Genomic DNA, 17,913 nt, shown 5'->3' on the forward strand with positions numbered 1-17,913 from the left:
GAAACATTTTTCCAGCTAATCTTATATCAGATTCTTATAATAGTTTGCATATAGCCTCTGATCATATTTCTTGGTTCTTTAGACTAATAAGATTAAGTTAAGGAAACTACTATTAAAAGTTAATTCTATGTCTTAGAGCATTTTTACAAATTAAGGAAATCAAAAGTGAAATCACCTCCAGATCTTTAATAATATCATGTAGTTGTGAATCAGCAGTGATAACAGATGTTAAAGGTGAATATACATTTAATTCACTTGACTTTGATGTACGTTTTCTTCTCTCTTTATTTGTTTCAGACATTTCTGTCTTAGGTGTCTGGAATAAAGCAGGTTCTATGGCATTAGTAGGCAAAAGGTCTGTAAGAGAAAAGGCATTTTCAAAACACAAGTTTTCTTCTTGATGTGAATATACATGTAGGTTTTCCATTTGTGTTCTAATGTTAGAAATCACAGAATTTGAAAAATCTGGCAAAAAATCTGAGGTAGACATCTTTTCTTGATTCGCAGGACTGTTGTTACATATTCCTTCAATATCTACTTTATACTTAATTTCATCTTGCACTTTCCTTTCTTTTGTCATTTTTAATGCCAGTCTATTGGCATCTAATTTTGACCGAGTATGGTAGGCTTTCCAATGTTTCTTCAATTTCCTGTTTCTCTCCTCAGCTCCATGAGTATTGGTATTTGATGAATCAATTCCATAAACTTTTAAGCCATACTTCAAGGACAAAAAAGAGCTTAGGTAGCCTTTTCCAGAACCCAGGTCAATCACCTAAAGTAAGAAAAACAGAATGAAGTAAGTATTTTAGTCAGATGAGAACAGAAAGCATTCTCAATATCTTTTTTAAAAGCAAGGAAAGAAATGATCATATAATTTATACAACCTGTTATGTTTTTTAATTTTTTGATTCCTATTAAAAACCAACCATTTTCATCATTTTTATTAGACATTTTAAAAGAGATTCTAGACAGTATAATAAGTCAAGGAAAAGATGTAGAAGATATAAATATGGGGGAAAAAAACTGTCTTTCTTCATAGATGACATGATTTGCATCTGCAGAAAATCTAAAGGAATATACAAAATTAACAGAAGTAGCAAGTGAATTTAGCAATGTGTCAGGATACAGGATTGTTAGAAATTAATAATGAACCATCAGAACATATACAATACAGTAGCAAAGAACAATGAAAAAATAAAATTTAAAACCAAGTGAATTAAAATAGCTAGAAAATAAAATATCTAAGAATAAATTTAATGAAGGTTCTTCAAGGCCTATTCACTGAAAACTATAAAAGCAGAGAAAAAATTGAAAGATCTAAATAAAGATACACCATGCTCACGAAATGGCAGACTCAAAATGAAGATGCCCAAAATGACCTACAGATTCAAAACAATCCTAATCAAAATCCCAGCAGGGTTTCTTGACAAGTAGATATTATAGTTTATATGAAAAGGCAGAGTACCCAGAATAACCAAAACAATTTTGAAAAAGAATAAGGTTAGAAGATTCACCCTGATTTAGGAATTAATATAAAACTGCACTAACAAAAACAGCATAGTGCTGGTATAAAAACAGATAAGTAAATCAACAGAAAAGAACAGCATATGGAAATAGACCCAAACTTATATAATTAACTGATTTTTGACAAAATGGCTAAGGTAATCCAATACAGAAGATAATGTTTTTACCAAATGATGCTAGTATAACGGATGTCTGTCCAGGAAAAAAGTGAACTTTGCCTGTCACACAGCAAAAACAAAACTTAGTTAAAAGTGTATCACATATCTTAATATGAAAAACTATTAAATTCTGGAAGAAAGCATGAGAACATCTTTGTGACACTGAATGGGCAAAGGACACAAAAAGTATTTGCTACAAAAGAACTAAATGAAAAAATGGACTTAATTAAAATTAAAAATTTTGCTATTAAAAATAGTTTAAAAAAAGAAATATCAGGCCGCATCGGTGGCTCAGTCGTTAAGTGTCTGCCTTGGACTCAGGTCATGATCTCAGAGTCCTGGGATCGAGTCTCATGTCCAGCTCCTTGTTCATCAGGGAGCCTGCTTCTCCTTCTCTCTCTGCCTGCCGCTCCCCCTGCTTGTACTCTCTCTCAATCTGTCAAATAAATCTTTAAAAAAAAAAAATAAAAAGAAATATTTGTAAAACATATACCTGACCAATGGTTTGTATGCAGAACATATAAAAAATTCTTACAATTCAAAATTAAGATAAGTGGGGTGCCTGGGTGGCTCAGTGGGTTAAAGCCTCTGCCTTCAGCTCAGGGCATGATCCCAGTGTCCTGGGATCAGCCCGTATCAGGCTCTCTGCTCGGCGGGGAGCCTGCTTCCCCCTCTATCTCTGTCTGCCTCTCTGCCTACTTGTGATCTCTATCTGATAAATAAATAAAATCTTAAGAAAAAAAAAGATAAGTAAATTTAAAAACTGGCAAAATATTTGACTGCACACTTCACAAAAGAAGATAGACAAATGGCCAATACAAAAAGGACCCCGAAATCACTAGTCATCAGAGAAATGCAAATTAAAATCGTAATGAGAGGCACACAAATGTAAAGTGGTACAGGCACTTTGAAAAACACTGGGTAGCTTATCATAAAGTTAAAACACACACCTATTATATGACCTACAAATCCCATTTCAGGCTCTTTGTCAAAGATAAATGAAAACATGTCCATAAAACGTCTTATATGTGAATATTCATAGCAGCTAAAAAAAAAATGGTAACATCGCAAATGTCCATTAACTTGTAATGGCAAAACAAATTGTAGTATATCTATACCATGGCATAAAGAAAAACAAAGAGTAAATACAACATTGATGACTCTCAAAAGTTACACGCTGAAGGAAACAAATCAAACACAAAAGTCCTCATCCCGGGGCGCATGGTTGGCTCAGTTGTTAAACATCTACCTTGGGCTTGAGTCATGATCCCAGTGTCCTGGGACTGAACCCCATACTGAGCTCTCTGCTTGGTGGGAAGCCTGCTTCTCCCTCTCCCACTCCCCTTGCTTGTGTTCCTGCTCTCGCTCTCTCTCTCGGTCAAACAAATAAAATCTTAGAAAAAAAAGTCTTCATCCCATTTGATTCCATCTATATGATATTCTAGAAAATTCATAACTACAAGTTGGTCAGGGGTGCCTGGCTGGTTCAGTCGATAGTGCATATGACTCTTGATCTCAGGGTTGTGAGTTTGAGTTGTGAGTTTGAGCCCCATGTTGTGGATAGAGTTTATGTCAAAACAAAACAAAACACAACTACAAGCAGGTCAGCAGTTGTCTGAGAGTGGAGAAAGAAATAACCTGCAGAAGGGCACAAAGAAACTTTTTATGGTGGCAAATATGTTTATTATGGTGGTGGCCACACAATTGCACATACCAAATTCACCAAAATGTGCATCTAGAACTGGTGAATATGTAAATTACACCTCAATTAAACTAAAAATAAAAGAAATATTACAAGATTACAAGAAATCAAGATTGTTACTGTACTGGCATATCATTTCATAAGAAATAAATGAACAATTACAGGAATACCATCATAAGAAATCAGCATCTAATCTTATGTCTATCCTAAAATCAGTTAAACACTGATGTAAGTATGAGCCACTCAAGGAAACATATATTTGAAGTAATGCCACTAATTAAATCCTCAAAAATTTCAGGGTCTTACAATTTAAGCAGTTTGTATGTAAGACTCCATTACATAATTCCCATAAATAAGTTTACAAAGAATTCCCTCTGCCCTTTTTAATGTTTATTTCTGGGGTAGGTTTATGGGAAATACAGAAGCATTATATATCTTGATTTTAAGGAATTACAATCTAACTGAAGATACCAAACCCATATTCAGGAATACAAGGGCTATACAGTAGAAACTATTAAGTCAGTTCTCCCCATCTGAATCTCCAAAGAAAGCAAAGCTCTTTATTCCTTTCCTTCTATGAAACACACTTACTGATACTGATGACAACCTTCAAGTCAGCAACCAGGGGGTTGCTTATAAGCATCAGCACATTTGTTCCTACCAGTGTAAATGTTTTCTTACCAAGAGGTAACTGATTTTGTTCCTATATCTTTTTATGGCAATTCCACTTGTGAATCAAGAATATGCTGGCTGTAAGTAACAGAATATCAAGTTTTGAACAATGAAGAAAATTCACTTCACTTAAGAAATCTGGTGGTACAGTGGCTGAACCATTCAGAGGCTCAACCACATACAGCCTTTGGGACATCTTATTTGTAACTTCTCCAGTTGTAAGATGGCTGCGGGAACTCTAAGAATCATGTCTTCACAATATTATATCCAAAAACCTTTTCAGTAATGGGCGAATTTTCCCAGGAAATCTGTCAGCTGACTTACACTCCTATTTTATTAATCCAAGTTGACTTTTATCCCCCTCCAGACTGGTCTTTTAGGAGCATAGGTCATGTGAGCAATACAATGAAAACCTCTCTGCAATTAGGTACCATAAACTGTACAACTTTTTGCCTTCAAACTATCTGGTCTGAATAGCAAAATCTCCACCATCCTGATCTCCTGTCCTTTACTTAGAGTAGGCTTGTCCTTTCTGATCATCTTACGGGATTGAAAATAAAGGATTTTCCAGTCCAATGCCTGGTGGGAGGTATCTTCCTAGTTTCCTAATTCTGTTTAGGAGACTTTACCACAGAAACACTGTTACACATAGTGATGACATTTCTTAACACTATTAGTATGGTAATACACTTCATATAGAAGAGTTATATATTTTTTCGAGTCTGCCTTTTTTTAATAAAAATTGTATTTAAGGCATACAACATGATGTTTTGATATACATAATGAAATGATTACTACAGGCAAGCTAATTAACATAGCCATCCCTTCACACAGTTCCATCTTTTTTGTTTTTAAATAAGGAGATTCACAGTATCTTTTTTTTAATTAGTTTTAGAGGTAGAATTTAGTGATTCATCAGCTGCGTATAACATGCAGTGCTCATGACATCAAGTGCCCTCCTTACTGCCCATCACCCAATTATCCCTCCCCCCCACCTTCAGCACCCTCGATTTGCTTCCTAGAGTTTAGCATCTAGAAGAGTTATATTTTGTTGTCTGACCTAGAGATCTAATTGCCATTCTAGGTTAATGACTTCCAAATTTATAATTCTAGTATGAAATTCTCCCATAACTTCATATTCATATAACCAAAGTCTACTAAACATTTCCACCTGAATACCTAATAGAAGTCTCAAATTTAATATTTTCAAAACTAAGTTCTTGATATTATCTGTAAAATCTGCTCTTCCCAAAATATTCTCCATCATAGTTGATGATATCTCCATACTTACTTCCAGGTGGAAATTACGACGCCTTTCTTTCTCTCATACCTTCCAAGTGAACTGTGAGCAAATCCATAATCTTAGCAACTGCCCCTAAGCCTGCCTTACTGCAACGACCTCCTCAGTAGTCTCCCTGCTCCTTTGCCTTAAGTCTATACTCAAGAGAACAAAACAAAGTCTGATCATAACACTCCTCCTAGCAAAATCTCTCAACAACTCTTTTATCTTATCTCTTCCTTACTAACCTCCTTTGTTATTGGGAGTTATGCCTTAACTCTGAAAACTCTTGACGTGCTCAAGCAGGAACCAATTTCTGGAGAGAACCAGCCTGAATGTCTAAAAAGACTATGGTTAAAAAGGGCAAAGACAGTGAAAATATCTGCTTTGTAACAGCCCTCAACACAGCAACCAGAGTGATCCAGTGTGTCCAACGGTTTCTCACCTCATCAGGATAAAAGCCCAAAATATCACAATGGCCTCTGAGACTCTACAATTTTACGACCTGTCTTCTACCACTCCAACCCCAGCTCTTACTACTTTGCCCTTAACCTCTCTACTGGAGCTGACCTGGCTTTCAGGCTCTTTCAAGAACACACCAGACATATACTCTAGGGCCACTGAGCATGTTATCCCATCTATCTGAAAAGTTTTCTCTCCAGATATTCTAATGGGTAACTCTTACCTCCTGAAGGAAGCCTTAATTCAAATGAGTTTAAAATGAGTTCTTATTTGTTCCTTCCTAATCAAAAACTTTAATCTCCCATCTCTGAATTAGCTACTTTCTTTTGCTTTTTACTTTATCTCTTTAAACTACATCAACACATACAAAAATATACACTTAAAAAAAAAAGATTTTATTTATTTATTTGACAGAGAGAAAGATCACAAGTAGGCAGAGAGGCAGGCAGAGAGAGAGGGGGAAGCGGGCTCCCTGTTGAGCAGAGAGCCCAATGCAGGACTCAATCCCAGGCCCCTGAGATCATGACCTGAGCCAAAGACAGAGGCTTAACCCACTGAGCCATCCAGGAACCCCCCAAAAATATACTTACAATCACTTTATTATCTATCTGTCCCCATTAGAATGTAAATGCCATGGGGCAAATATATCATTCGTTTTGTTCACTACTCCATCCTCAGTATCTATAATGTTGCCTGACACATGGTAGGAGCTAATGAAATATCTATTAAAGTATGCATGTATGCAGGTATGAATGAATAAACACATTTTGGAAATAAAAATTAAGAAGCCTTGGTAATGTGAGTGAGAGAGGCAAAAGGTTTTGGCAAACAGGGAGCAATGTGGCTGAGGCAAAAATGAATTCTGTTTTGTTTTCTTCTCTGGTGTCTATGGTCACTAGTAAAGTTAGGTATTTCAGAATCTGGGTTTCCATCTATCCCCATGAAATCTGTATTTATTTATTTATTTATTTTTATTTTTATTTTTTTAAAGATTTTATTTATTCATTTGACAGACAAGTAGGCAGAGAGGCAGGCAGAGAGAGAGAGAGAGAGAGAGAGAGGAGGAAGCAGGCTCCCCGCTGAGCAGAGAGCCTGATGCAGGGCTCGATCCCAGGACCCCCGGGATCATGACCTGAGCCGAAGGCAGAGGCTTTAACCCACTGAGCCACCCAGGTGCCCCGAAATCTGTATTTATTAAACCTGCATTTTTAAAAGTAAAAGCTGTACATATACAATAGATCTTAAACTTTACTATTATGAGAATTAAATATTGCTATAAAGTGATTTCAAGAGAAGGACTTCGTAAGTCTGTAACTTAGGTTATTTCATTCCCTAAGAACAGGACTTAGTGCTATAATAGAGTCCCCTGAAAGCAGGTCTAACGTGATACATTAAAGTATTTCAAAATTTTTTTCTCTACACTTTAGAAATACAATAATCTGCTGTATGAATTTAAAGTTATTTATTATATAATAGTTCATATAAATAAAGAATAAATGTAGTTTAAATGTGAAGTTAGGAAGCACAACAATAACTAGCACTTAGTTTGGGTTATCACAGAGCAGATTCTTTTTTTTTTCTTTTTTTCTTTTTAAAAGATTTTTATTTATTTATTTGACAGAGAGAGAGAGAGAGATCACAAGTAGGCAGAGAGAGAGGGGAAGCAGGCTCCCCACTGAGCAGCGAGCCCGATGAGGGACTCCATCCCAGGACCCTGAGATCATGGCCCGAGCGGAAGGCAGAGGCGCAACCCACTGAGCCACTCAGGTGCCCCCACAGAGCAGATTCTACCACAAAGATTGAAGTATAAGCAAATTATTTGGGAGGGAAGTAGAGAGCTGAAAAGGAGAAAGGAAGGCAGTCCAAAAAAGCTGTGCTATTGGGGCACCTGGGTGGCTCTGTGGGTTAAAGCCTCTGCCTTCGGCTCAGGTCATAGTCCCAGTGTCCTGGGATGGAGCCCCACATCAGGCTCTCTGCTTAGCAAGGAGCCTGCTTTCCCCCCTCTCTGCCTGCCTCTCTGCCTACTTGTGATCTCTGTCTGTCAAATAAATAAATAAATAAAATCTAAAAAAAAAAAAAAAAAAAAAAAAGATGTGCCATTAAGAAAGATACCACTGTAGAAGCTAGCATACAACACATACCTCAGAATCATCCTACCTGAAATGTCAAGGAGTTGATGTATTTGTATACCAACTTTCATCAATCATTAATTCAAGGTTGTTCAAAGGGAAGAGTTAATATCCAGAACCTATAGACAAGTAATGCTTTGCTTTGGCAGCCAGAAAAAACCCACAGGGGAAAATGCAGATACTGTCAGGTAGAAGGTAGGCCGGCATACCATGAAATGTCAGAGAATATTTGGGTTAGCATCCAATAGTATCTGCTATAACGATGAACTCACCAGTCATCCTACGAAGGAAAATATGAGTATTTCCACTGCACATATCTATGTTTTCCTTCCATATCTCATCTCACTGCTTTCTCAGCCAGAAGTAACAACTATTCCCAAATTATGATTCCCTTGCTTCTTTATTAGCTGTTTTGCATGCATTTTTTTTGCATTAAGAATATACCATTATTTTGCTTAAAGCTTTAAAAAATGGTACCATAAAATATGTAGTCCTCTATAAACTGTTTAGTTTTTCACTCAATTTTATGTTTCTAATATCCATCCATGTAATATGTATAGCACTAGTTTATTACTGTTTAATTGCCCCTTTTACTCCAGGTGAGTATCACTACCATGGTGAGCCTGTTACTGATCCAGACAGGTACCGCTAGGTATGATATGCTAAAGAAAAGGTTGAAAATTACTGCCTTAGCTCTTGCCTCTAGCCACTAACCTAGAGATCTATGCTGCCACAAGTGGTTTTGCATGCCTACCTCGAGCTGTGATCTAATCATCCTGTGATTAGCTGTGAGCTAATCATCCTCAAACTTTCCACAAGTCTGCAAGAATCCATGGAAAATATTCTAACGCCTAACAGAAATTGAAGGAGGGAAGATTCTCCACTACCCCCACAGATGTTCTTGTAGAGATAAGAAAAATAATTTACTATTTTTACAAGCCAGGGATAAGAAAAGTAACTCACTACTTTTATAGGTCAATATAGGCAATCTTTGATTTTATTTTAATATCTGTTTTTAGACATTACTGTTTCACAAAAGTTACTTTTCACAACAGGAATGCACTGTGATTCTGACACTGTGAAAGAATTCTAATCCTAAAACATAGTTTCTTTGTGTTACTATAATGAGGCAGGTACCCCAGACCACAGCTTGGTAACCCAGGCTCTGAGAACAGCCAGCGGCAAACCATTTAGCAGAACGTCATTACCATAATGCTGCTTCAAGATGGAAACTTAGTGAAGATAATTTAAAAGAGTAAAACTGGTGGCAAAACGTGAACAGTCATATCTTATTTTTAGTATAAATTTTTTATACTCACACTGTACTGGGACATGAGAGCACATATTTGAAGTGTCTGACATAACTAACATTAGCTATTATTTAATAACATTTAAAGGCTAGACAATGATCAAAGATAAGAATGTAAATCATACCCAAAAAAAGGCACTAATTTTAACACCTGAAAATACAAAGAAATTCTCTTACCTGCTTTATCCCATAGTAATCAGCAATACTGCTGATCAGCTCTGACATAGCCTGAACTTCATGAGATTTTTTCAAATTCATAAATTCATCTGGTTTCACATTTTCACCTGAGCAAAAATAAAACAAAATTAAAATACTGACATCAAAGAAACAAAATGTAATAAAAAAATCATCAGTTAATGTTCATGTTTTCTGTAATTACATATGAAAATAATATAGAGATTCCACTGTGTCTGCATGGTAGATCTCCATTTATCTGCTATGAATCAAAATTTGAATTAAGAACATAAATAAGAAGACTCATAGAACATTATGTAAACATTAAACATTATGTTAAGAAAAAAATGTTCCTTGAGGGGTACCTGGGTGGCTCACTTGGTTAAGTGTCTGCCTTTGGCTTAGATCATGATCCTGGGGTCCTGGGATTGAGCCCCACATCTGGCTCACTGCTTAGCAGGAAGCCTGCTTCTCCTTCTCCCTGCCCCCCCACTTGTGCTCTTTCTTACTATCTCTCAAATAAGTAAAATCTTAAAAAAACAACATAAAAAATAAAAATATACGTTGACACACAAAAAAAACCCAATTAATTACAAAGGAAAAGACTGATAACGACTAAAATGTAGGAAAAAAATGTGGAGATCTGTAACTAAGTAGTTCTATACAACATGATGGATAAGAAAACCTACTTATCTAAGTATAAGCCAATCTACCAGTGCTCATGATAGAAAAGCACTGACAGAACAATAAACTAAGAACATGTTGGAAAGAATACATGAATATATATGAACAGGATATTGCTTCTAATACTAAAAAAACATACATACACGCTTACCAGTTCTCTGTTTTTTATTTCCTTGAAGGGCTGTACGTAACTGTTCAAAAGGAGTACATATTCCCAAGTTTTGTACAGAATAATATCTCACAGCCAGAGCAAAGTCTTCCACACTCACCAGCTTCTGGGAAGTTTCACAAAATATTTTGGGAAAATTAGTAATACCTAAAAAGATCAGGATAAAAAGAGAAATGTTAGCAATAACTAGTTAACGCTAATTTGTGTGAAAGTTAAAAAAAAATAAATGAAAAACACTGGATCTTTAGAACAAACTACAATATTTTCATTTTGTTTGAATTTTGACAGTATCTCTAATGGTTCCATTGTATTTGTTAATTCAGCTATTAGTTATTTACAGCACTCAGTTTTCTCTTAATAGTGTACACAATTATATAACTAAACTCCAAATTAAAATTTGGCCTTTTTTCCTCCCAAAAACCAAAAAAAAAAAAAAAAGCAGCAGCAAAATAAAAGTTTAAAATCCTGCTACACTGTAATGTGGTCATTAAATTTATGGATGGTCCTGGCTGACCTACAACTGTGAATTTAAAGGCAATCAGCCTGCACTACACTGTTATTCCCTGTGCACACTGTGTGTGGAACAATGGCAATGTCCCCAGTGGTATAGCTGTTACTGTAAAAGACCCCCTGCATCATTTGGACCATGGAGAAATTTTGCATGTGTGTGTGTTCAATGCACTGTCAATACGAGTTTTAAAACTCGTCCTGTTAACTGTGAAAACAGTTCATTTTTTTCCCTAGTCAGTTTTAAGCCATATATTCTGTAAGTTTACTATAGGACCTACTGATGATTCCCACATGCTCACTCAAGAAGAGTATGGTCAACTGTCATACTGCAAACATTGGTACCTCTCTGCGTGAGCATCTTGTGTCCTGTTGAATTCTGGTGTGGACACATCTCACTGAAATGAACTATGCCATTTTCAAACAGAAGTTTCAGAGAACTGGAGGATTTGCTATGCCTTCTTTTCCCAGAACTGTTAATCACTGAAGCATGTGTCAAGATGGAAGCTGAGTCCTTGAGTGACGATGACATGGACATCACTGATGCCAAACTACCATGGGCTGCAATACATAGGAAAAGTAAACTTCGTTCTTTTTAGTCTCTGAGCTTTTAGGTTTATTACTGCAGCATAATCTCATCTATTCTAATGGACTAGATGGAAACACGTATACACTGATAGAGTTGCTTTTTATTTGCTTAATTTCAATTTTCTATGGCCATTTTTATATATTTATTTAGGAAGCTTACAAAAAGGGCATTCCAATGTGTCTGTAGTGGTTCAAATAAACTCTTTGGATGGATCAGTCTAATTAAGTTCATTCACTGAAGAGTCCTTTCAATAATTAAAAAGTCCCACACATCCAGTGTTTAAATAAAGTATTTAAAATGCTCACCTTATGAAATGAAAGAATGGTACAATCCAGGAAACAACTTTGGTTCTACCAGAGAAACCAAACTATACACTATGAAGTCTATTCTAGCATAGCCGACGTTCCACAGTTACTTATAAAATTATAAAAATTCATTCAAACACAAAGAATAATGATTCTAGCAAAAACAAAAAGAAGAAAATTCATGAAGGCTTATAGAACTCTAAATAAAACCAACATGTTTAAGATAGTATCCTTTTAAAGCTACTATCTACTAAATTGTTGGCGATGTTTACCGTGTTAATCAAGAATTGGTCGAGACCTGTAACTTCCATTTCTGAATCAACTAAATAGAAATTTAAGCTACAAAATTACTATAGTGAATTTATTTAAGATATATTTTGTGTATTATAAAGTTCTTTGGATATTTTACAAACTGAATTTACTAGCACAGCCAAAAGTAATAAAATTCACATCAAAATATTTAGGCATGATACAGAGGGGAAAACTCAGTCAACTATTAAGTGAGACTCTCAGGTTTAAGGGCAGTCTCAACATCCCCAAGTTCCAGGGCAGCAATTTCTCAGAGTGTGATAGAATAAGAGTATTAAATCTCAAAGTGCAGAGGGAATATTATAGTAGTCAGTTATTGGACAATGTTGCCAACAGAAAGAAATGTGATGTTTCTGTTGGAAAAGTAATGGTTCAAATCAACTTAACTATCCTACTGAAAATACTTGAAAAAATCCAAATCCAACCTGATCTAAATGTTGTTTATTTGCTATTAATTTTATGCCTCACAGAAATTTCAGAAATCTGGATATCTAAATTACAAAGCTATTATTTTTTTAACAATGCTTGCTTTAAAAAAAAAAAAAAAGGATAGTGTTCTGATTCAATCCATTATTGTCATTATGTCATTTAGGGCTACACCAATTTATTTAGATAGTCTAGAACCTGTGAAAAAATCTTTCTGAATTACCGAAATATAGCCTCTAAACTTTCTTTGTTTGCAAGTGATCCAGCCTGTAATTTCCACTAGCAATTTTTAAAGATTCAGAAAGAGAGAGAAAGGCAGGTCATGTTCTTATCTTTACTTCTACCTCTGAAATAGTCTGTAAGGAAAGTTATGCGGCAATGGTAACAGTGTATATAGTCTCCTCACAGTGCTTCTCTAGGTACTTGTAGAAGGAGATTGGGTTTGGCAACTGGCAAAACAGAAACCACAGTGTTACTCAACCAATATTTACTTAATTATTAGTTAGCTGGATTTTTTTTTTTTTTAAATTCAGGGAAAGCTTTGTTTTTAAATTTGTTGCCACTGCACCAGCATATTAAGTGGCTTGATTATTTTGTAAATATCTCCCCCTACTGGAAGTACCTGTTCTGCTTGATTGCATGCTTTGTCTTTTTTACTCTTATTTTTTGTATACCCTGGATCACTATTCCACAGAGGTTTCTTGTAATACAGGTTAATTGGGAAAGAGAGCGGGAGTGGGTAGGGGGGGTGGGGGGGGTAAAGGGGCAGGGGAGACGCTATTTTCTGTAAATATGAGATCAGGATATCTCTAGGTTTCTGTTTTGGTTTTTTTTTAACAACAGAGATCAATGTACAAGGAAAGATAGAAAAGTTACACATACACATACTGACTATGAAAATCTCAAGGTACAGAAATAAATAATGCTTCAAAACAAAAAAATTACAATCAATATATTTATATTTTGCATAGTTTACATATTTACATTTTTTAAAGTTTCAAAAATGTCTGTTATTTTATTTGAATGTTATCTAGCACCTTAAGGAAGACAGAATACTACTAAGATTCACAATAACTTGTTGAAATTATAACTAATATTTATTGTGCATATGCTACATGCCAGGCACCGTGTTCAACAGTTTACATTTAATGGAACAATCTTACGAGCTGATCTCCAGGAAGAAATCAAAACTTAGAGAGGCTACATGTTAGCCACATTTGCACAGACACCAAATGGCAAGGCATGTGAACCAAGGCAGTGTTCAGCCCTTGCTTGTAATTCCCAAATTTGATTATTAGCATGCTACAGCAATAAGGTCAATGGGCAACAAATGAAAACAGGAAAGACAGCAGTCAAAACCGCTAGGCAAGTATACGACTGTCAGAATCAGGTCTGGCAAGAATTCCCTCTGGCAGAGAGATCCATACCATGGTACTATCTTAAGATGGTTCATATTTACTTTGTTCATGTTCTTAATTCTTTCACTTCATTTCCCTCAACACCTCCCGCTCTGCCAGAAGTGATTTTAAGGTTTTGAGAAATTTAAAAAGTAATTTTTGCAAACAGAACAACTGATGTCTCTGAAAATGACATAAAAAGGCTTTATAATGAGATTTTGTTGTAGTACCTATTTCTAGAAATAAAGCAACACAATCACTTCATGCTCAGTTTTAAAGCAACAATACCTTCATACGGCAGGCACTCAGTTAGGGGGTGAATGGATGAGTGAAAGCAATTCTTTAATATACTCACTACTGCAGCATCAGCAGTTATACTAGGAGAAACAAATTCTACGATTCTGAGGTGGAAGTGATCACTGAGGCCAGCTGGGAGGATTTCAATAGCACTGCTGAGCCTGTTAGAATAAAATCTCATCTGAGCCCTCATGTCTACAATCATGGGTGAGACAAGAGCGATTTAGAACATTTAGAACATGATACAAGATAAAATATAATTATGCGCTAAATGCTGAGGTTTAACCATGTTACAGGAGTTAGGACAAAGGTCACTATTACTATCACACAGCCTAGAACTGTCCCATGGCCCAGAATTTCATGAAAAATCAACAGTGCCCTCTTTAATAATAATCTTCAAAGGACATGGAAATGTTTTATATTCATTTCTACATGCATATCCTACAGATGCCTCTAATTCAAAAGGTTCAAAATTGAAATGCACATTCTCGTGCTCTCCAAAACCTTTCCTTTCCTATCTTGTTTAATAACGTCCTTACTCACTCAGTGCTGAAGTCTTTATGTTATCTTAAATGCTCCCTGTGCTCTCACTCCACATATACAGTCACCCATCAATCTTAATGTAAAAATGTCTTTCATTGTGGAACTAACCACCATCCTTCCCCGTGCCCCATTATCACTGCCAGAGTTCAAACTCTATTAACTCTCACCGGTGCTACTGCAGTAGCGTCACAGGTGATTTTTTTTTTCTTATCGATAAAACCCTCAGAAGCACAATAAGTGCTCGTAAGTGTTGGCTGAGTTGAACTGAACATGTTTTCTAAAACGGAAATTTACTTATTTTCAATGCAAATGTAACTGAACATTTTAAGGCTATGAGTTTCACGATGATTGACTTAGGCTTTAATCTTTTACACTTGTTAAGTAGAATTCAATCAAAACTTAAAGTCTGTCTTGCTGAACTTGAAAATTATAGGTGGGATGCATTAAACTTTATGAATATGTGAGTATCTCTATAATCCTATCACTTACATAAGGAAGAAAATAATGTATATACTGCTGTTTTTTTAAAAATTAATTTATATCATCCAATTATATGCTAGGAAACTTTTTGCCTATGCTACTTCAGAATAATTTCAGGTTGTGTATGAAATGAAACAATATGTCTGTTCCAATATTGTATGTATAAAGTATGTGTAACCATAATCATTTCAAAAGCATTTTCACATTTAGTCACTTATAAAACTAAAAATGGGAAAATCTAACTACATATTTTAATTGTAACAAAATTTTCATAGTTTAATTTTGAGGAAAATTAAAATATCACACGAAGAAACAGCAATTTAGGAATTGACTTGCTAAAAAGTAACCTGATTAAAAAATTAACAATTCCAAGGTGCTTACTCTGTGCAAGGTAATAACTGAAACTGAAAAAAGCTACTTTAAGATTCATTATGGGACACATTGTCTTAACATTTACAAAGCACACATGCAGTAAATGTTCAATGTGGATTCCAGGGGGCACAGAAATTCCCTGTTAGAATACTGCTGAGATCCCACAAGGGATATGCTTACTCAGGCCTCTGTGCTTGTTTTTAACTCTCTCTGAGACCATCTTCTCTCAGGTATTTTCATGGTTCACTCTAACTTCCTTTAGGTTTGTGTTCCAATGTCACCATTTCAGTGAAAATTTCTCTGACAATTCTGCTTAAAACTGCAACCCCATTTAAAGACCCTTACCCTCTCTGATAATTTTTTTCACAGCACTTATCACCACCTGACATGGTAAGTAAGATCCAAGAGGACAAGGATTTTTATTCATTACGGATTCCTCAGAACCTAGAATAATGCCTGGTACTTAGTAAGTAGTGATGAATAAATAAATAAATGAGCAAGAACTAGGTTTGAATTGTGGTTCTCAGACTATCTATCTCTGTATAGCCATGAATAATGTATTTATTTGCTCTAAGTCTTGATTTATCTATAAAATGGGAGGAATACACATATTTTATAATGTTGTTAAAGAATACACACACACGGGGTGCCTGGGTGGCTCAGTGGGTTGAGCCTCTGCCTTAGGCTCAGGTCATGATCTCAGGGTCCTGGGATTGAGCCCCGCATTGAGCTCTCTGCTCAGAGGGGAGCCTGCTTCCCCCGCTCTCTCTGTCTGCCAAATAAATTAAAAAAAAAAAAAAAAAAAGAATACACACACACACATATACATGAATATGTATACAAGTATTTAATGTAAGTACACACAGATGTGCACACATACATGCATATAGACATATATATACCATCTTAATATAGAGCCTAGAACATATAGTAGGCAACCCCCAAACCATGAATCCAAACTCACTAACTGTATATATTTCAGGATTTGTTGGAATACAAGGTTGAAAACACTCAAATATTTAGGTCCAGAATATCATACAGGTTACTATGGAAGAACCCAAAAGAAAGATCAATACATATACACAGTTCCTAAATGTGGAACCTGCTGGGAGAAAGGAGGTTTGGAGTCTGGTATTTGGGTGTAAGACCTCCGTCACTAGAATGAAGGCACAACTAGGGACAAGTGAGCTGTAACTTAAAACACAACATAGGAGTCCAAGAGCCAACCCTGGGTTCTACATTCTAGGTAGGGTGACAGCAAGAATTATTCATTGCTGGGAGCCCAGTAGTTAGCACTAGGCACCACTATTGCAGCATCAGCTTTAAAGTATAGGAGATAATTCTAGAACTAATGATATTTCTCATGGGATTTAGTGTGAAATTTAATAGACAAGTAACAAGCTGGACTGTGCCTTAAAGACCTGAGGTAGACTTTCAACTTTTACTGTTTTAATTTTCTGTTATCAAAAGTCTCTATTTTCAGAAAACAACTAAAACCAAGAGACAGATTACTAGAAATCCAACAACTTCAAACTCCATTTAAAATTAGAAGCATTTAAGAGTAAAGTATTTGTAAATACTTTCTGAAGAATAAATATTAAATTTAATAAATATGATTCTATTATCAAAATAAAAATTAATTCCAGATTACAAAACTTAAAAACCTGATGTTATAATTGCAAAAGATACCTTAAAAATCAACTAATAAGTGCTTTGAAATGCATCTGTACTTCTCTTGTTCCTACCACAGACCTCTCATTTCCTATTTTGAATGTCACTTCTAAACACCACTCTTGGCTCTACCACGCACAGTACCACAACAATGCCAGTATTTTACTAACTAACATTACCACTGATCTCTTACAGAGAAGACAATTTTTTTTCTATACATGGACTTGGACCTAGATTTCTAAGCTTTCAAAAATGAAGACTTTTCAGTTTATTTATTATTTGAGGCAGGACACAAAGAACTTTTGTCCCATGTAAACTGTAATTGTAAGCATAATAGAGTATTTTGAGAGAGTAAAATTAAGTCACAACTCTGTCTTAAAATTGTACTTTTTTTCCTTATGCATTTTCTAACTTCAGCTTTCATATACTATTGTTAGCTACAACTCCATTACTTATATTTCAACATTAATACAAAATATATATGTCTATTCCACTCTTAACTGAATTTAGTTATAATTATTTGCCAAGTAGGAGGATGATGCAAAAGTAATTCGCATTAATTATACACTCTTGTCTATATAGTTCCTACCATACTTCCAGCAGATCTTACTCTTTACTTAATTTTTATAATGGTACAAATAATTAATAAAATCAAATCAATTTTATTCTTTAGGAGTCATTATTCAAGGTGGCTACAAACAGCTTAAATAAATAAAATGCCAAACTAAACTTTAAAATTGCCATTTTGGTTTCAA

At 35.3% G+C, this 17,913-nt stretch overlaps 1 protein-coding gene across 3 annotated transcripts in view; it reads right to left on the minus strand.

Moving 5' to 3' along the window:
* Window positions 1-17,913, minus strand: part of METTL25 (methyltransferase like 25) — a gene marked incomplete at its 3' end in the record, with an annotated part of 136,483 nt that overhangs the window by 102,999 nt on the left and 15,571 nt on the right. For all 3 annotated transcript variants that reach the window (XM_080810771.1, XM_080810770.1, XM_080810769.1), the window contains exons 2-4: window positions 10,245-10,409; window positions 9,413-9,519; window positions 176-772 (exon numbers count right to left, since the gene is read on the minus strand). In XM_080810771.1, coding sequence (XP_080666897.1) covers window positions 176-772; window positions 9,413-9,519; window positions 10,245-10,409 — 869 coding nt within the window. The remainder of the gene's footprint in view (window positions 1-175; window positions 773-9,412; window positions 9,520-10,244; window positions 10,410-17,913) is intronic.

Source organism: Martes martes, assembly GCF_963455335.1.
Source record: "Martes martes genome assembly, chromosome: 8".
Classification (NCBI taxonomy): Eukaryota; Metazoa; Chordata; class Mammalia; order Carnivora; family Mustelidae; genus Martes; species Martes martes.